This window comes from Ictidomys tridecemlineatus, chromosome 1 (assembly GCF_052094955.1).
Source record: "Ictidomys tridecemlineatus isolate mIctTri1 chromosome 1, mIctTri1.hap1, whole genome shotgun sequence".
Lineage (NCBI taxonomy): Eukaryota > Metazoa > Chordata > Mammalia > Rodentia > Sciuridae > Ictidomys > Ictidomys tridecemlineatus.
The window spans coordinates 47,826,503-47,848,412 of NC_135477.1; the positions used below are offsets into that span (position 1 = coordinate 47,826,503).

At 35.9% G+C, this 21,910-nt stretch overlaps 1 protein-coding gene across 6 annotated transcripts in view; it reads right to left on the minus strand.

The window, feature by feature from the left end:
• Nucleotides 1-228: 228 nt before the first annotated feature.
• The window catches only part of Adk (adenosine kinase), a 459,652-nt gene continuing 437,970 nt past the window's right edge, over nt 229-21,910 (minus strand). For 5 of the 6 annotated variants that reach the window (XM_078039904.1, XM_078039883.1, XM_078039886.1 and 2 more), the window contains one exon: nt 229-1,026. In XM_078039904.1, the coding sequence (XP_077896030.1) occupies nt 902-1,026 (125 nt within the window). In that variant the 3' untranslated portion in view covers nt 229-901. Of the gene's footprint in view, nt 1,027-4,167; nt 4,238-21,910 lie in introns of all 6 variants that reach the window. The other variant, XM_078039900.1, reaches the window with a different exon arrangement.

The following is a 21,910-nucleotide window of genomic DNA, read 5'->3' on the forward strand; positions in this document are numbered from 1 at the left end:
GCTACGTTGCCCAGGTTGGCCTCATACTTTCATCCTTCTGTCTCAGCCTCCCAGATAGCTGGGATTACAAGCATGCACCACTGTGTCTGGCTCAATACCATTATTTTCCTACATATTATATACTTTCTTTCTGACCATATCAACAAATGAGATCTCACTTCAGGGCTACTACTAAGTAATAATTTTTCTTTTTTAATTTTATTGGGCATAGGGCAAAGACAGAAAAAATTCCTATATGACAAGTTTTTATTTGTATCAAATTACAGAGTACCATAAGTAAGCATAAGGCCATACTTTGAATATTGTAATACAACTTAAAATTTGGCAATTTATTCAGTCATCCAAAATTCATTATACGTTTGAGTACACACTGAAGAGACATTTTAAATAATTTGGCAAGATAAATATTTCTGTACCTTATCTGACCATTTATCATGTATATATGTGGTACATTTATCTGTGTATGTGCCACTTACACACTCCTAAATTAAATATGTTTATATAAAAAGCTAAAGATTGATGTGTTAGGATTAATTTCTTTTAAAAAATCTATTATATTAAATTGCATCTGCATTCAAAGCAGAAATGGATCAATTTACTGCACACACATGAATTTACAAAGTAATTGAACATGAAATAAAAATTTCTACTGAAATGTTATATTCCAATTGAACTGACATTTAAGAGGCATTAACAAACTAAGGAAATAAACAGTTTTTTTTTTTTCAGGTTGTTGAGAGACTAAATATTCTACAAGCATTACTGTGCCCTCTAAATTAAGAATGAATGTTATTATAGTAGGAAAGATAGCAGATAATTTTCTTCTTTATTAATGTGGGAATTCTCAGGAAGCAATCAGGGCAGTGTCTGTACTCCTGGGCCTAGGTTATCTGCTCTTCCATCAGTGGAAATCTGGCTTCTCAGGAAAGGTGCAGCCGGTTCGCCTAATTATGACATTTGCTGCATAGTGGCCAGCACGGATGCATTCAGTCAGAGGTTTATCACAGACCAGCTGAGACAGAAAACCTAGAACACAGACAAAAAGGAGGCATATGAGTATTACATAACAGCATCAGAAATGTCAGTGGGTCAGAACAAAGTACCGTGTGAGCACTAGACCTCACTTCAGCCTTGGAAGTAAGTCATAGGCCTCCAAGGGTTAGAGGTCTCTCCCTAAACATATTATCTTCCCCTAATATTTCTCCTGAAGAACTCAAGTTGGGGGCACGACAGCTTGCCATCAAATCAATCTGGTCTTTCTAAGCTAAAACTACCATACTTTTCTTTACTTTGGGATTAAAGGTTTAAAAAAATTAGTAGCTAGGGGCTGTAGCTCAGTGGCAGAAAAATTGCCTAGTACATGTGAAGCACTGGGTTCGATTCTCAGCACCACATAAAAATAAACAAATAAAATAAAGACATTCTGTTCATCTACAACTACAAAAAAATTTTTTTAAAATTAGTGGCTAAATAGTGTTACGTGGAGGGTAAAAATGGGAGTTCATAACTTACTTGAATCAAAGTGTGAAATATGTCAAGAACTATGTAATGTTTTGAACAACCAACAATAAAAATTAAAAAAAAAATAGTGTTACATGGGGTCTTTATCACTGATAACTGATTAGCTCTCTCCTCTTTCCTCTGTATAGTTGTTATTATTAGTCTACTATTGGTATTTGGAGAAAATTCTATTATCTGGATATCTTTCCAAATACGGTTCTGAGATGAAAAGTTATGAAGTAATTTATATCTCCCTTTCATTCCCAGAAGTAGCAGTGAAATAAATTCTGTAGTCAAGCACTAAGGACCAGCTTGACATTAAATTACAATAAAGTAGAAAACAGCATTGAGGACTTCTGCTTCTGATCAAGATGGAATAAAAGGAACCAGATTTACTCTTTCTCCAGAAATGACAAAGAAATATTAAAAAAAAGTTGTTCAAATACTGGACATCAGCCACAGAGGATTCATGAAAGAGGAGTCCAAATGAGGTAAAATGTTTGGTCCCCAGTGCAGCAAGGTTCAGAGGTGGTTGTTTAGGAAATAACCGGATCATGAAGACTCTGATCTCATCCACTGATGAGGTAAATGAGTAGCTGAATGAACTACTGGGAGGTGGGATCTAGGATGTAAGTCACTGGGGTATGCCCTGGAAGGGTTTATCTTGTCCTGGTCCCTTTTTTCTCTCTTGATACCTGCTTCTGGATGCCATAAACTGAGAAGTTTTCCTCTGCTGTGTGACAAAATAAATCTCTCCTCCTCTCTCCCTCTCTTTTTTTTTTTTTTTTTGTGGTGCTGGGGATCGAACTGAAGGCCTTGTACATGTGAGGCAAGCTCTCTACCAACTGAGCTATGTCCACAGCCCACTAAGTCCTTCTTGTCAGGTATTTTGGTCATACCAACCAAAAGATGAGTAACAAAACTGCCTAGAATTACTAGGCCAAAACATAAGGAGGGACGACCTAGGCAGATCCCGACAGACTCAATGAACTGAGAAGGTGGAACTGGGAGTGCAACCAGGCCCACACGGACAAATCTCTAGGCAGATTGATGAGGGAGAGGGAAAACACACATACCAGTTTTAGGGATGACACAGGTAGAATACAGAGTCTATATTTATTAACAGGATAAATAGGAAACATAATTAACAACTTAAGCCCAAAAAGTTGAGAAGTCAGGTGAACAGGACAAATTTCTTGAAAGATACAAACAATCAAAACTCATTTATATAACTTGAATAGTCCTGTATCTATGAAATATATTCATTTTATAGTAAAAAGCATCCTATAAAGAAAATTTCAGGGCTGGGGATGTGGCTCAAGCGGTAGCGCGCTCGCCTGGCATGCGTGCAGCCCGGGTTTGATCCTCAGGACCACACACAAACAAAGATGTTGTGTCCGCCAAAACCAAAAAAAAAAAAAAAATTAAAATTCTCTCTCTCTCTCCCTGTTTTTTTTTTAAAAAAAAAAGAAAAAAGAAAATTTCAGGTCCAGAGGATATTGCTGAGTTCTACTCAACATTTAAGAAAAATAATGCCAATGATACACAAACTTTAGAAAACTCTGTGTGTGTGTGTGTGTGTGTGTGTGTGTGTGTTTGGGGGTGGAGAGGAAGGAAAGAAATACTACCCAGTTCATTTTTTAAGGCCAGCATTACTCTAGTAGCCAAATCAGAAAACTATAGACCAATACTCCTTATGAATACAGTTACAAACATTCTACAGAAAATTTTAAAAAATCAAATATAACAATATTTTAAAAACTTAGCAAATCATGATAAGTAGAGGTTATTTTAGGAATGCAAGGTTGGTTTAATATTTAAAAATCAACATAATTTACCAGATTAAATAAGAAGTCCTTAGAAAGTCATCTTAATAGAAGTAGAAAAAGCATTTGACAACTTCCAACATCTATTTCTTTTTTTTTTAACTTTCTTTTTTTTTTATAGAGAGAGAGAGAGATAATTTTTTAATATTTATTTTTTAGTTCTCGGCGGACACACATCTTTGTTGGTATGTGGTGCTGAGGATCAAACCCGGGCCACATGCATGCCAGGCGAGCGCGCTACCACTTGAGCCACATCCCCAGCCCTCCAACATCTATTTCTAATAAAAACTTTGGGCAAAACACAAAAAGAAGGGAATATTCTCATCCTGATAAAAAGTACTTATGAAAACTTAACTGTCAATCTCTCTCTCTCTCTTTTATTTTTATTTATTTTTTTTGGCAGGGGGGTGGTTATGGGCATTGAACCCTGGCATGCTTTACCACTGAGCCACAATGCCAGTCCTTTTTATTTTTTAGTTTAAAACAGGGTCTCACTAAATTGCTGAGACTGCCCTTGAACTTGCAATCTTCCTGCTTCAGTCTGCTGAACTGCTGAGATTACAGGTGTGTACCACTGTGTGGTAATATATTTCTTAGTAAATGATGGAATATTTCCACCTTAAGAACACTACTTAAACCTGAAGAAGGACGATCACAAGTTCCAGGTCAGTCTAAGCAGCTTAACAAGCCCCTGTCTCAAAATTAAAAAGGGCTGAACATGTAGCTCAGTGGTGGAGTGCCTCTGGGATCAATATCTAGCATTGAAAGAAAAGAAAAGAAAACAAAACATTAAGAACAGAAATAAGGGCTGGGGATGTGGCTCAAGCAGTAGCGCACTCGCCTGGCATGCGTGCGGCCCGGGTTCGATCCTCAGCACCACATACAAACAATGATGTTGTGTCCGCCGAAAACTGAAAAATAATAAATAAAATTCTCTCTCTCTCTCTCTCTCTCTCAAAAAAAAAAAGATAACAGAAATAAAACCGTCACTGTTTGCAGATGGCATGATTGTTTATGCCTATGGTTCTCCAAAGTGGGAGATTTTGACCCTGAGGAGATATTTGGCCACGTCTGGAGACATTTTAGTTGTTATAGCTAGATTAGGAGGTGTTATGTCTATCTAGGCCAGGGATAATGCCAAACATCCTACATTGTCAATAATGTCAATGACGAGAAACCCTAGTTTGAAAATCCTATGGAATCTAAAAAAAAACTTAGAACTACTGCGTGAATTTAGTAAAATTGCAGGATATAAAATCTGTATATAAAAATCAATTGAATATCTATATTGGTAATATATGTATGGATATATATGTGTTGTAATTACATATACTAGCAATGAACAATTTGAAATTCATGTAATTACTATTTTCCCACAGCATCAAATTTGCCTGATAAAGTCATGCAAGATCTGCACACTGAAAATAACAAAACAGTTCTAAGGACAAAAAAAAAAAAAAAAAAACCTAAATAAATGGACAGATATAAAGTGCTCATAGGTCAGAAGATTCAATATCTTTATCAGCTCTGAAGAAATTTTTATTGATCCAATGTGAGATACCAATCAAAATTCTAGCAGGCCTTTTCTTTTCTTTTCCTTTTTTTGTGGTGCTGAGCATTGAAGCCAGGGGAACCTTTCCACTGTGCTATATTTCCAGCCCTTTTTATTTTTCACTTTTAGACAGGGTCTCCCTAAATTGCTGTGGCTGCCCTTAAACCTGCAATCCTCTTGCCTCAGTCTCCAGAGTTGCTGGTTCTATAGCCATGTACTACCATATCCAGCTAGTAGGTTGTCTTATAGGAATTAACAAGCTGCTTATAAAATTTATATGAAAATTCAAAGGACTTAAATTAGTCAAAACAGAACTTAGAAAATGAAGAACAAAATCAGAAGACTTACATTACGTGTTTTCAAAACTATGATAATTAAGATACTATATTTGCATAAAGATAGACATATAGATTAATAGAATGAACAGAGCACAGAAATAAACCTGCTTCTATAAGATTGATTGCTTTTTTTCTTTTCTTTTTGTACTGATGGGTATTTTATCACTGAGCAACATTTCCAACCCTTTTATTTTTTTTATTTTTAGACAGGGTCTTACTAAATTGCTGAGGGTCTTGCTAAGTAGCTGAAGCTGGCTTATGAACTTGGAATCCTCCTGCCTCAGCCTCCCATGTCATTGGGAATACAGGCATGTGCCATGGTGCGTGACAAAACCAATTCCTTTTTGACAACAGTGCCAAAGCAACTTAATGAGGAAAGGAAACTTAATGAGGAAAGAATAGTCTTTTAAATAAATTATGTAAGACTGCCATATGTGGAAAAAAAAACCACTTCAACTTTTACCTTATGACATTTATAAAAATTCTGTTGGAATGAATCATAGGCTTAAATTGTGAGAGATAAACCTATGAGATATTGAGAGAAATACATCAAAGAAAAGCTTAGCTTGTTTTCTTTCTTTCTTTTTTTTTTTTTTTGTATTAGTGATTGAATTCAGGGGCACTTTACCACCCAGTTACAACTCCAGCCTTTCTGATTTTTTATTTTGAGACAGAGTTTCATTAAGTTGCTGAGCCAGGCCTCAAACTTCAGATCCTTCTGATTCAGTCTCCTGAATCTTTGGGATTACAGGCATGTACCTTGGGTTTTCTAAAGATAACTTAGTAAGTTATAAAAAGTGTAAATTTTTATAGAGGACATAGTAATTTGGACTTCCTCAAAAGCAAACAATTTTGCACCTTAGTAACAAGAAACAATTCAATTAAAAAAAATGGGCCAAAAGATGCTAAATAATCATGTGATATTCAACATCATTATTCATTAAAAAATGCACATTAAAATTACAATTAGATACCACCACAAAACCATTAGAATGGGTAAAATTAAAAAAGACTAACTAGGTTCAGCTATTTACCAGCTACTTGGGAAGTGGTCTCAAAAAATGTCTGGAAGTGTATCTTAGTGGTAGGGTGCTTGCCCAGCATGTCTGAGGCCCTGGATATGACCCCCAGCACTGTAAAACAAAACTAAAGAAGGACTGATCATACCAAGTGCTGGAAAGGGTGTGGGATGGGTTGGAACTCTCATACACTTGTTGTGGGAATGTAAAATGATAAGACCAGTTTGGAAAGCTATTTGTCAGTTCTTAAAAAGTTAATCATAGCTACCATATATCCAGTAAATCTATTTCTAGGTATTTGCCCAAGGTAAATGAAAGCACATATCTACAAAAAGACTTGTAAATGAATATTCCCAGATGCTTTTTATTTGTAATAACCCCCAAATGGAAACAATTCAAATGGATGAGAAGGGGCAGGAAGGCAGAATTATAAAAGGGTAGGGGAGTAGTGGATATGCCCATAGTGATGGTTTCATGGGAATATACATGTCAACATTTATAAAATTGTACATTTAAAATATGGGTAGTTTATTGCATGCCAATTACACTGTAATGAAACTTAAAAAAAAATTAAAAAGTGTAGTTACAAATAAGATAGGTCAAGAACAGAAAAATCTGGGCTTCTTTCCCCTTAGGGGAAACTTGAGCTGCTGCAGCAGTGCTTAAATACTCAGAAGAACAGATGATAATGAGAAACTGTTCTGTGGCCAGACTTCTCAGCCTTCCCTTAGGCCCTGGGCAGCCTGGGGGGTGAAGGTTAATTGAGAAGCTGTGGTATAATGACCTGTGGAGAGCACTGCAAGAGATTTATGTTGTTCCTCTTCTACCATTCTGACCACACAGACTTTTCCCAGTTAGATTTGGGGAATGCTCTGTATTTGATAAAATAAATATTTCCAATTAAAGAAGAAAACTAATTTGGTTAACAGAGTAACGTATTTTGAAGACATGTGCTTACACTATGTGTGAGATCACTCTCTCTAGAGGTTTAGCAAGAGTATTTTTATCATTGAGTTTTCAGGTAATAGTCAAAGGTCAATATTAACTTTCTGCCAAACTGTGAGACTAAAATGCTCAGCCCACACAGTGAATGGAGCTGACGCCAAATTCAGAGTCAGATCAGCTTACAATGGAAACACGTCTATTAGAGGCCTTATGAGCAACATCTGTTTTCCTCATTCCTCCTGCTCTGGTCTTTGTGAGAAAAAGAAAAGCTTATGTTTATGGAATATTTTTATGAAGCATAAGTACCAGCATCATCTTTCTAAGTGAAGGGCGGGCTGATGAATGAAATGAGGTACTACACAGAGTCATTTGCTTTAACAAGTGGAAAACCGGAATACTGAAGAAAGCTAAGCCTTCACCCCAGGTGAATATCACCTTTTTAATAATCTATTTTTAAAAACCAACTAAGATGAACTAAAGATAAAACATGACCAACTATAAGTAGAGCCTTCAAAAAGTAGCTGATATGAATCTAAAAAGTTGTTTAAAGTTATTTAAACAAAAGAGAACTTGTAATGAAAAAACTGTAGGGAATCCTTTTATAATATGAATAAGCAAACATCTCCAAGATACTTCATTGAGTAAAACATATGCAACATACTATTTACTATTTTAACAGTTTTTAAAAGTACAACTAAGTAGTCTTAAGAGCATTTAAAATGCTGTGCAACTATCACCTGCACCTATTTTCAGGACTTTTTCATCACCTTCACAGAAATTCAGTACCCATTATACAATAAACTCCCCATTCCTCTTCACCTCAGTCCCTGGGAACTGCTGTTTTACTTTCTGTCTGAGAATTTGCCTGTTCTAGGTAACTCAAATAAGAGATCATACAATACCTGTCATTTAAAGTCTAGCTTTTTTCATTTAGCACAGTATTTCTAATATAATTTATTAAAAAATAATTTATTAGTTGTTGATGGACCTTTATTTATTTATATGTGGTGCTGAGAATCGAACCCAGTGCCTCAACATGTTAGACAAAAGTTCTAACACTGTGCTACAACCCCAGCCCTCCAATATGATTTTAAGTTTAGATTTTTAATTATTAGCCTGCCCAAAGTGCATTTAAAAATTTTTAATAAAGTATTTATTTTTTAGTTGTAGTTGGACACAATATATTTCCTTTATCTATTTATTTTTATGTGGTGCTGAGGATTGAACCCAGGGCCTCACACATGCTAGGCAAGTGCTCTACCTCTGAGCCACAACCCCAGCCCCAAAGTGCATTTAAAAAAAAAAATTATTTGTTAAGAAACTTGCCAGACACGATGATGCATACCTATAATTCTAGTAGCTTGGGAGGCTGAGGCAGAAAAAGCCTGAGTTCAAAGACAGCCTCAGCAAAAGTGAGGTGCTATGAGGTGCTAAGCAACTCAGTAAGCCCCGGTCTCTAAATAAAATATAAAATAGGGCTGGGGGATGTGGCTCAGTGATTGAGTGCCCCTGAATTCAATCCTGGTACCCCACCCCCCAAATAAAGAATCTTAAATTCAGACAAAATAAATAAAAATAAAATTAGTATATTATACTATGTATACTATATTATGGAATAAAAATAAAAAGCACCTTCATAGCCTTCACTCAGATGTGCTTAAGTTTTGCTCCATTTGCATGTGTTCTATTATGAATTTTTCCTCAACTATTTGAGAGTGAGCTGCATTAACATGGCTTTTTATCTCTAAATTCTTTGATGTGCTCTTCTGAGAATGGGATATAATCTTATATAGCCACAGTCCAGTTATCAACTTCAGTAATCTATTGTTCATATTCTAACTTTGTCAATTACCCAATAATGTCCTTTATAGCATTTTCTCATTGGAAAAATGAAACCTGGTTTAGAATTTAACTCTATGTCCTTTTAGTCTTCTTTAATGTGGAACATTTCCTCAGTCTTTCTTTGACCTATGTGACATGGACGTTTTTTGAAGAATAGTCATTTCCTACCCCCTTTTTTAATAACGTCATTCTAATTTTGAGTTTGTCTGATATTTATGCATTATTGGCTAGATTACTGCATACATTATTTTGTGTCCTTCTCAGGATATGATACTGAGAGGCACATTATTCCATCTGCTGTTCACTGGTGTAATTAATTTGACCACCTGATCAAGATGCTGTTCTATTTCTCCATTATATGTAAATATTTTTTCCCCCTCGTTGAGTCTAACAAAAGTTTATGACCCTGTTCCTCATCTAAAGTGTCCATTCCTGTTTTCTCTGATGAGTGGATGCTAATCCATAATGGGGCAGGGGCATGGGATGAGTAAAGAAACTTTGGATTGGCCAAAGGGGATGGAGGGGAGGGGACATGGGGATAGGAAAGATTGGTGGACTGAAATGGGCATCATTATCCTAGGTACATGTATGATTGCACAAATGATGTGACCCTACTTTGTAGGTGTGACCCCACTTTGACCCTACAACCAGAGAAATGAAAAACTGTGTTCCATTTGTGTACAATGAATCAAAAAGCATTTTGTTGTCATGTACAACTGATTAGAATAAATAAAATAAACAAACAAACAAATAAATAAAGTGTCCATTCCTGAGGCAGCGCTTATGCCATGTGCAAGGCTCAATCCCTAGCACTACTCATGACACAAGTCCTCATCTCAGCTGTAGATAATATATATATATTTTTTGATACCAGGAATAGAACTCAGGGCCTTGTTCAAGTTGGGCAAGTACTCTACCACTGAGCTATATCCCCAGCCCTTTTTGAGATAGGGTCTCTTGCCCAAGATAAACTTGGGATACTCCTGCCTCACCCTCTTGATACAAAACTGGAATTACAGGTGTGCACCACCATGCCCAATTCCTGCTTCCATTCAAGATTCTTAATTGAAGCAACTCAAAATGTGATGATTTTCTCATTTCAGCACATCATTTGCATTTACCAAAGTTAGCCCTTGGCATTTTACTGTAAGCAAGAAATTACCCCTTTCTTCCATCTATTATTTTAAGAATCTATTTATTGTAAGTAAAGATGCAGGGCTGGGGATAAAACTCATTGGTAGAGTGTTTTCCTAGTATGAACCAGGCCCTGGGTTTGATCCCCAGTCCTGCATTAACAAATACACACAGGGGCTGGGGCTGTGGTTCAGTGGTAGAGCGCTTGCCTGGCATTTGTGAGGCCCTGGGTTCGATTCTCTAACTGTATAAATAAAAAATAAATAAATAAATAAATAAATAAATAAATAAAATAAGGTCTGCCAACAACTAAAAAAATATTTAAAAAAATACACACAGTTGGGGCTGGGGTTGTGGCTCAGTGGTAGAGCGCTCGCCTAGCATGCGCGAGGTCCTGGGTTCAATCCTTAGCACCAAATATAAATAGAGGTATTGTGTGCAACTACAACTAAAAAATAAATAAATATTAAAAAAAATACGCACAGTTTTTTTTCCCTACAATAAGTTTCATTTCAGTATGTTTATTATGGACAATTTCTTAACAAGTAATTTAAAATATCTTTATTAATATTAAATTCATTAAAACCTAAACATCATGACCAAGCTAAATACATAATTAGGTATGTGCCTCTATGTTGAAAAGTTTTTTTTTGAGTATTTTATTTTTTTAGTTGTAGTTGGACACAAGCCTTTTATTTTATTTATTTTATATGTGGTGCTGAGGATTGAAACCAGGGCCTTGCACGTGCTAGGTGAGTACTCTACTGCTGAGCCACAGTCCAGCCCCTCATGTACAGATTTTTAAAAAATAATGGTTTGTAATTCTTCCCAGCCCCTGAGTACTAATACTAAAAATGTTCCACTTTTTGCTAATGGGAGCCCCTTCACGCTGGCTTTTGTACCCTTGGACCTGCCTATGTTTTTGGGCATTTCCTTATTATCTGGTATAATGTTCTGGGCTCAGGTATACACTGGAATCGGCCTTTTCTCCAAGGATATCCGTTTCCTTTTAGCAAGGAATGGGATTAGAGAATAAGATCTAGGTGGCAACTGGGCTTTTAGTGCTACACTATGCTAGCAAACAGACCTAAGAAGCACGCATACAGGTATACACTTAAACCCATAAATATGTGTGCATACATATGAGTATACTGACAAATTTTGCAAATTGAGTTGACACCAATTCTTATCTCCACAGGGCTCTTCCCCCACCCTTTTCCCTATTCCATGTATCTATAGTCAGAACCCTAGCTCCCAAGAATATCAACACATTTATTTACTCAGTTTTGTAATACATGTGGAATAGCTTCAGAATCATTTTGTTTCTAGGCCAGGAGCACTGGTGCATTCCTATAACTCTAGCTATTGGGAGGCTGAGGCAGGAGGGTCATGAGTTCGAGGCCCACCTGGGCAATTTATAGAGATGCTGTTTCAAAATAATGTAAAAAGGGTCAGGTGGAATGGTGGACCTCTCATGGGTTAAATTGCCAGTAGTGCTGACCTCTCCTGCCCTAATCATTTCATCCCTAACTATAAAAAACTCAAACCTACTAAAAAGGATTCAGGACTGGTTTGCTTTTCTCCCAAGTAGTCAGATACTATGTTCAGTATATTTAAAGTAATTCTCTTTTTTACCCCCTTTTGGGGGGCTTATTCTACTTAAAAGATTGGAAGAAAAGTTAAGCTCACCTGTTAATAGTTTGTTTTCAGTATTCTCTTTTCCTTTTTGAGTTTTTTGTTCTTTTAAAAATAAGTAGAACATTAACATGTTTCTAAAAATAAAAGTTCTATAAAAGATATATGTGGGGAGATGTCACTCTTTTACCCTGTGCTCTCCTGTCTGTGAGTAACCAACTTCACTGTCTCCTGATTTTTTCTCCTGAAGTCCTCTGGTAAAGGGAAGCACAAATATTTATGCTTACCAACAATCACAGGAGGAGGTACCACACTATACAGACTCTTTTGAACTTTGATTTTTTCATTTAAAAATATCTCCTGGAAATCATTTCACATCAATCCATAGAGATCTTTTTTCTTTTGGTACTAGGGATTGAACTTAGGGGCACTCATCCACCGAGCCACATTACTGGCCCTGTTTTGTATTTTATTTAGAGACAGGGTTACACTGAGTTGCTAAGCACCTCATTGTTGCTGAGGCTGGCTTTGAACTTGCGATCCTCCTACTCAGCCTCCAGAGCTGCTAGGATTATAGGCAGGTGCCACCATGCCCAGTGAGATCTTTTTCCTTTTTTATTTAGCTGTGCTAGAGATTCAACTCAGGGCCTCACATATTCTAGGCTAAATGCTCTAGGACTGAGCTACCTCCTAGACTCCTCCTTTCTTTTTCCCAGCTGCATAGTATCTCAATATGTGGACACACTAGTTTACTCAATCAATTTTCTATGTGTGGAGATTTATACAGTCTCTAATGTTTTGTAATTATAAGTAGTGTCACCATTTGATTATATATTTGTGTGTTGTTAGGGGTGTTCTTGGACGGATTTCCAGAGGAAGAATTACCAGGGGGAAGTGTGTGGGTGTGCTAGCGCGTGCGTGCGCGCACGTGTGTATATATTTGTTAGATATTGCCAAATTCCCTTTCATAGAGGTTGAATCATTTTGTATTTCCACTAGTAATGCATTAGTGTCTATTTCCTCACAACCTTATCAACAGAATGAACTGTCTAGCTTCTGAACTTTTGTCAGTCTCGGGTTAGAAATGATAGTTCAATATAATTTTAATTTGTGTTTCTGACTATGAGTGAGATGGAACATCTTTTTATATGTTTGAAGAACAAATTTTTCTGGGAATTGCTTTTAAATTTTGCCCCTCCCTCTATTTAAAAAAATTCTTTACATTTTAAGGTATTATTCAAAAAATGTATTTTTCAGAAAAAATACCAACAATAATAGGGTATTAACCTTTACAAAAACTGTGTTAGCAAGTAAACAAAGTGTTTATTCATGTTTGAATCACTGAAACATTGCCTCAGGCTCAAAGTGTACTTGGTAAACATTATAGCAGATAAACATGGCTAGTAGAATTAAAAATTTTAAAAAGCAGTTTGCTCTTTTTAAGTAAAGATTTTGGACTTACCAAAAATCCAAGAAGCAAAATCTCAAATAACTGACTTGGTATGTATGTTCAGTATGAAAGTCTCTTATGAGCTCTTTTTACTAGTGCCATTGCCTGTGTCTTATCAGTAAGTTACTTGAAAATGTAGGGCAAGGATCTGAATGTATGCTTTTCACGTAGCCAAGGGACCAGGAATTGGAGGAATTTCACAAGGAACACATTATCCCCATAGGTCTACTTTGACTCCTTCTCTCCTCTGATCCTTTTAAATATGGGCTCATCCCAGGGCCTCTCAGGCTTTTTCCAGCTTTAGGCTGTGTTATGGATGGTAGGTTCTCTAGCTGTTGAGGCTTAAGGTGACTGAGAGCTTCTTGCTGATACTGAATTTGGTTCCTAGGGTTACTACTAGCAGGCTCTGAATCTTGGGATATCATCTTTCCAAATAAACTTCTGTTCATTAACAGTGGATACAGCACACTGTCTACTGGTTGACTTTATTTAGACTTTACTGATGCTAAAGAGTGTGATCCATTTTTGCTCAGCTCTACCTAGTGGCTGAGATGAAGCCTGAAATATCAAATGGTGTAAAGAGAGGAAGTGCCAAGCTGATTTCTTCAAATCACACAGAGATGGAACTGCTGGTGTAGGAAAAAGGCATAGGATTTCCTAATGTAAGCAGTCTAAATTCTACATAGTTATAGTACATGAGGTGCAACATCTTGAATTTTCTTAGTGTCTTGTATAGAGAAATGAGAAATACTTTTAGTAGGTATGAAACCTTTAATGGAGTCATTTAAAAAGAGGAAAAAACCAAAATCTCAGTTCTTTCTTTTCCATATACATCTCTTTCACTAACAGTTTTCATGGTGACTGGAACTAAACCCAGTAGACTCTAACACTGTTTATTCTACATTCAACAACAAAAAGCACACTAACATCATAAATGGGGAAGAACAAAGTTTTTTATTATAGGTGTATACCATCGTGTCCACCAAGATTTTAATATTTGAAGAGTGTAGGTAAGTTGTTTGGCAGTGTTGCTTCATGTGGTCTGTCTGCTGTGTTCTCATGATTAGATTTGGGTTTAATATTTTTAATGGGAATATTACATAAATGATGCTGTCTCTCTCTCAGGGATGCCCCATCAGGGGGCATCTGTTGTTGCTTTGTCCTATCCTTTAGTGATGTGTGATCACTTGGTTAAGGTAATGTCTGCCACATTCTTCCTTATAAAAGTTATATGCTTTGTGTGAAACCAAAACAACAACAAAAAATAACCCAATAACCTTAATAGTGACCAGTTAATTCCATCAATGGAATAATATAACCAGAATGAGGTAGCTCAATATGTGCTAATATAAAACAATCTCCAACATGAGGGCAAGTGAAAAAGCAACAGTTTGTAAGAGTAAACACAGCATACTCTCATTTCATGAAACTGGAATATATATACATACAGAAACTTGTACAGGCACATAGTATTTTTGGATGGATACAACAGAATAGCTAACTCAGAGATGGGAATAGAGAATTAGGGTGGGAACTTTTCATTTTATCTATATATAGATATGTGCACACATGCTTTTTTTGCATTTCCTGTAATTTTCAGACATTATTTATGAAATAAAAAGAATATTAAGCGTGGCACAGTGGCACACGCCTGTAATTTCAGGTACTTGGGAACCTAAGGCAGGAAGATCTCAAGTTTGAGGCCAGCCTCAGCAACTCAACATGAGTCTGTCTGAAAATGAAAAAATAAAAAGCTGTAGTACCTGGGCTCAATCTCAAGAACTAAAAGAATGAAAAAATAAATGAAGTATATTAGGAATATTTTCCTATGTTTTTAAATATTCTTGAAGACCACACTTTTATTATTTATTTAAAAATATTTTTAGTTGTAAACAAACACAATAACTAGTTATTTTTTAAATATTTATTTAGTTGTAGATAAACACACAGTATCTTTATTTATGTTTATGTGGTGCTGAGGATTGAACCCAGTGCCTCACACATGCGAGGCAAGCACTTTACCATTGAGCTACAGCCTCAGCCACTAGTTATTTTTTATGTGATGCTGAGGATCAAACCCAGTGCCTCACATGTGTTCAACCACTGAGCCACAATGCCAGCCCAAAGACTATGTTTTTAAATGTGGCTATAGCATCATTTATTTAATCGTATTATTGGACATTTGGGTGGTTTCAAAATTTTTTATTGTTATATCATTGTGATAAATATTATTTAAATTTTTTTTACAGTCGTAGATGGACAGAAAGCTTTTATTTTAGTTGCTGATTTTTATGTGGGGATAAGGATCAAACCCAGTATCTTACATGTGCCTGGCAAGCACTCTCCCACTGAGCTACGGCCCCAGCCTCTGATGAATATTTTTATGATATTAATCATAAGGCATATATTTGATTTCCTTAGGATACATTTACTTAAGGATAACTGAAAAATTTCAGGACTTCTTTTCAAAAAATTATATTCCCAGTAGCACTCTGGCTATTAAATATATATATATATTTTTAATATTTATTTTTCAGTTTTAGGTGGACACAATATCTTTATTTTTATGTGGTGCCAAGAATCCAACCCAGTGCCTCACCCACGCTAGGCGAGCACGTTACCACTTGAGCCACATCCCCAGCCCTAAAAATATTTTTGATTTGATAATTTGAAAGGTGAAAGGCAGCACTGTGTTTTAATTTACAGTCATTTTTTTTTATTAGAGAGAGGTTGAATACTTTTTGCTTAATTCATATGCTTACTGATCATTTGTATTTCTCCATTTCATGAAATGTCTGATAACAACTTTACCTGTTGTTCTACTGGGATATTTCTCTTTTTTCAGTATTATAAGAGACAATCCCAGCTTGTCTACTGTATATGTTGACTTGTCATTTGTTTTTCTTTCTTTCTTTTTTTTTTGGCATTGTTGGAGCTGGAACCCAGGACCTCACACATGCTAGGTAAGTGTCACACTAAGCAACATCCCCAACCCATTTGTCTTTTTTATTATGTAAATACATTTATCTCTTCTTTAATATTTTTTCCATTAACTCCAAATCAGGTAGATTTTGGCTTGTCTTTTCTTTTAGTTTATTCATGGTAATTTAACTCTTTATCTAGAAATTATTTTGGGGTATGGTGATTGGTAATGAATAAACTTCATTTCCCTCCAGAGTTGTATTTTTGTTTCATGACCAATTACTTATCTATTCCATACCTATAGTTTTTAAAAATGATTTTAGATTTTACAGAAGAGCTACAAAGAGAAGACAGAGTGCTCTTCTATTGATTTCAAATCCTGACTTTATTAAAATATAATATGTATTGTCCTTCCATTTAAAAAAATTTTTTTTAGTTGTAGGTGGACACAATACTTTTATGTTATTTATTTATTTTTATGTGGTGCTGAGGATTGAATCTAGTGCTTTACACATGCTAGGCAAGTATTCTACCACTGAGTCTCAACTCCAGCCCCTTGTCCTTCCATTTTTAATCTTTAGTCAGATCCATGCAACACATTTGAGGAACATGTTTATTCAAAATAGTAAAAATCAGGGCTGGGGATGTGGCTCAAGCGGTAGCGCACTCGCCTGGCATGTGTCTGGCCCGGGTTCGATCCTCAGCACCACATACCAACAAAGATGTTGTGTCCGCTGAAAACTAAAAAATAAATATTAAAAAATTCTCTCTCTCTCTCTATCTTAAAAAAATAAACAAAAAAACTCTTAAATGAGTTGTCATGGTTTCCATGTTTCATTTCCTATGGAAAAAAATAGTAAAAATTAAAAACCATGTTTCAAAAGATAAATTTCCAGAGTTGAGGTAATTTTATTTTCTTCTGTTTGCTTTTATCTTTTCAATATTATGTAATAAGCAATATTACTTTTTAAAAATATATTTATTTTTAGTTTTAGATGGACACAATATCTTTAGTTTTATTTACTTATTTTTATGTGGTGCTGAGGATAGAACCCAGGGCCTCACACATGTGAGGCAAGTGCTCTACCACTGAGCTAAAACCCCAGCCTGCAATATTACTTTTATAATAAGTTGATAAACATCATTTTAAAAATAACATGGGAACATTTAACTATACAGAAAAATGGCTATTAAGAGCAACTTCAACAGATTCAGCTAAATGATGAGCTATTCTAACAGTTTTCCACTCATGCCTTTGGAGTTCATTAATAATTGTAACCACTTGGGACAGAGCTTTTCACAAAGTAAATCAGTATAAGTATCAGTATAAGTACAACAAAATTGGTCACTCTTCTTAGACAATTCCTCAAGGACATAAGGATCTTCACTATTTTCTGTATTCTACTCTTAGCTTTAGGAAATGCAAGCAGTTTTACAGAAGACAATTTAGAAAGTTCCTGAGGGAACCTTAGAACAATCTTTTTTCCCCGAAATAAAATCTTAATCTACAGAAGCTTCATGTCAAGTAAATCTGTCCTGAAGTAGAAACTCAAGGACTGGCCAGGTGTGGTGGCACTTGCCTATAATCCCAATGGCTCTGGAGGCTGAGACAAGGGGATTGTGAGTTCAAAGCCAGCCTCAGCAATGGTGAGGCCTTAAGCAACTCAGTGAGACCCTGTCTCTAAATAAAATACAAAATAGGGCTGGGGATGTGGCACAGAGGTCGAGTGCCCTGGAGTTCAAACCCCTGTACAAAAAAGAAACTCAAGGACCAATGCTTCCCTCAGGATTGCTGAAAGAATTCCTAAGGGAATTATGCAGAAAGGATCCTGTACTTCGTAGGGCCAGAGTGGTTATCATGCAATATTAATAAAAACATGTGTTTTAGCAAAAACTGTGAAGTCACTAGTCATAGGTCACAAGCCTCACCTTAGAATAGTGTAACTGATGAAGCTGGGAGACACAGACTACATATATAAAATCAAGATGTTGGCAGAGTAAGATAAATGGAAGAAAGATTTTTCTATTTGGGCTTTTCTGTTTTTTTTTTTTTTTTTTTAAACCAACAGACTTTATTTTTTGGAGCAGTTGTAGGTTTACACAAAAACTGAGCAGAAAGTACAGAGACTCTCTCTCTCTCCTCCTCAACCCGATTCCCCTATTACTAAAATCTTGCATTAGTGTAGTACATTTGTTATAACTGATGAATCTATATTATTATTAACTATAATCTATATTATTATTAACTAATGCCTATATATTTGGGTTCATTATTTATGTTGAATATTCTATGAGATTTGACAATGCATAAATCACCTATATCTATTATTAAAATATCACCCAGAACAGTTTCACTGCTAACAGTGCTCCACCCACTTCCCTCCCTTCTCACTCCCAGCTTCTGTCCATCCATGGCAACAACTGATCTTTTTACTATCTCCACAGATTTGCCTTTTCCAGAATATCATATAGTTGGAATCATACAGCATGTAGCTTTTCAAATTAGCTTCTTTCATTTAGGAATACAAGCTTAAGGTTCCTCCATGTCTTTTTATCAGCAGAGTCATATTTCATTGTCTAGATGTGCCACAGTTTGCTTATCCATGCACCTAGTGAAGGACATCTTGGTTGTTTTCAAGTCTTGTTCAGTTATGAATAAACTGCTATAAACATTTGTGTGCAGGTTTTTTTGTGTGTAGACATAAGTTTTCAACTCATTTGCACAACCAAGGAGCACAATTGCTGGATCATATGGTAACCATATGTTTAGTTTTGTAAAAAACTGCCAGACTGTCTTCCAAAGTAGCTATGCCATTTTGCATTTCCACCAGCAATGAAGTTCCTGGTGTTGTACATCTTTGCCACATAAGCCACACATACAAACTCAAGATGTTGGTAAAATGGTAAAATGAGATAAAAGAAAGGTTTTCTCAAAAAAAATCACCTTAATAATTACTTAAAAAGAAAAACCTTCCAAAACAAAACAGACCGTTTAAAAGTGTGTGTGTGTGTGTGTGTGTGTGTGTGTGTGTGTGTATGTGTGTGTGTATTTATTTATTTTTTGGTACTGTGGATTGAACCCAGGGCTGCTTTACCACTGAGCTATATCCCCAGCCATTTTTATTTTATTTTGACAGAGAGTCTTGCTATGTTGTCCAGGTTGGCCGTGAGCCTGTGATCCTCCTGCCTCGGCCCCCTGAGTGATGGGGATTACAGGTATGTGCTACCATGCCTGCAAAAGTATATGTATTAGATCCCAAACTCACTTATCTATTTCAGTCGTCGGTCAACTCATCTCCTTTATTGTATGTTTGTTGTTTTCAGAAAATTAAATGATTCATTCGTGTGGGTGTGGTGGCACAAGCCAATAACCCTAGCAGCTCAGGAGGCTGAAATAGGAGGATTGAGAGTTCAAAGCCAGCCTTGGCAACAGTGAGGTGCTAAGCAACTCAATGAGGCCCTGTCACTAAATAAAATACAAAAATAGGGTTGGGGATGTGGGTCAATAGTTAATTGTCTCAGAGTTCAATCCCTGGTACCATCACCACTACCACAACAATAATAATAAAAGAAAATGAAATGATTCATCTCATGTTCTCCCTGACTTTATCTAATCCTTGAGGACTGGGTGCAATGATCTAAATAATCATTGACATTCCTGACTACTACAATGCTATGATTTCCCTACCTCTATCACTTGCTTTATCCATCTCATTCATTTAAGCCATTGATGTCTTTATGTACAAGTAATATCAAACTTCACACTGTATAGTAGTGATACGTTAATTACATAGTTATTAAGAGATATGTGGGAGCAGTAACATAAAAAGTTATTGCATAATTACCTTATTTTTAGAGGCATTACCGTGTAATTAAAGCAAATTTGATATAATATTTTAGCAAGCAACAATACAAAATTCTTTTTCCTGCTTTTCCTTCCACACAAAAAAATTGTTCTTAGTCATTTCTTGATCAATAGTTTTTCAATTATTTGTTTATTTTCCATCTTTCTTTGATATCTGCCCTTTAGAGATGATTTGTGTGTTCTTCTAAACTGGCCTGTTTAAAACTTACCTTCTATATCAAAAGTTACTGGATATAAACTGTTACATAGAATATAAGGTAGTTAACTTAAAGTCTTCATTTTTTTTTTTTTAAGATTGTGTTTTTGTACCTATAGCTGCTTTAGGAAAGGGCATAAGATATAAATTAAAACTGAATAATTTGAATCCTTAATTTAGTAGACTTATACCAGTATGACTTCTATGCTTGATTTTTATATGAAATGAATTAAGTAAAAATAACAGTGACAAAAGATATCAAATAATTCAAATATGGGTAATATATACTGATTTTCTTTGAGGATTTTATGCTTTGAGAGAAAACCATGTATGACTTTTAAAATGGCATAATAATTCAACTTGGAGATGTCAAGAAATGCTTCCTGGTGAAGGTGACATGAACTGGGCCTTGAATGAGCATCATTTTGCAGAGATGGACATTGTCAGCAGAAGGAAAAACAGATAACTGTAGACAAGACAAAGTATGTTTTAGAAAATAGTAAAAGATCAGTTATAAACTATGTGCAGGAGGAGACATGCCTGTAATAATCCCAGCTACTCGAGAGGCTGAGGCAGGAGGATCACAAGGTCAGCCTGGACAACTTAGTGAGATCCTGTCTCAAAATAAAATAAAAGGGCTGAGGATGTAGTTCAGTGGTAGACTGCTTGCCTAGCAAATATTATGCCCTGGGTTAAATCTCCAGTACTGCAGGGGGAAATAAAAAAAAAAAGTCAGTTGTATTTGTATTGAAAACATGTTTGAAGAGGCAAGATGGGGACAGAATGTCAAGGATCTTGTAGGATATGAAATGAATTTTATACTGCAACCAATGGAGAGCCAGCCAAAATCTTCGAGCAAGGGAAGCCCATGATTACATTGCTTCTGGGCAGCAAATCCTGGCACAAGTAGGGAGTATGAATTTACTAGGAAGAGACTGTTACCAGAGATATCCATAGAAGTCTCCTTCAATATTCTAGGATTGGTTCTTAAAGTATGGTGCTGGACTGGCAGCTTCAGCATCATCTAAGCCCCACCACAGACTTACTATGGATTCTAGTTTTGTGCTTAAACTGTGGAAAGCATTTAAGGCCAGAAAGAAGACCAGTGTAACTAGAGTATGCAGGCAAAGGTAAAAGTCTCAGGAAAAATGCTGGAACAGCAGATCATATAATTCCTTTTAGACCACTATAGAAGCTTAGATTTTCAGTCTAGTGCAATGAGAAAGCATAGCATTCTTATAAGTGGATGAATTAAATAATTTAACTTCTTTTTAATCATTATTTTGGCTACTTTGAAGAAAATGGAATGAAAGGCCAGAAAGAGTGAAAGCATAGAGATTGATTAGGAAGCCACCGCAGTAAGTAGAAAATGGTATGAGCTAAAGTCATGGCCAAGAAGTGGATGTGGATACACTTAAGATACAATCTTACAACTGAATCTAAAGAACTCCCTGAAGACAGAGGGGATGGAAAGATTCAAGAATGACTCCAAGGTGTCTAGCTTGAGATGTGAAGCATCTGATGTTCCATGTATTGTGTGACAGATGGATCTTGTTGTTAGGAACATTTTCGGAACTGTATATAAGGGAAGAAGGACACAGACAAGACACGCAAACATACATTTTTATACAATCCACCCATCCATTACCCTTTTAAGACAAATAACATCACATCTAGCATTGTAGA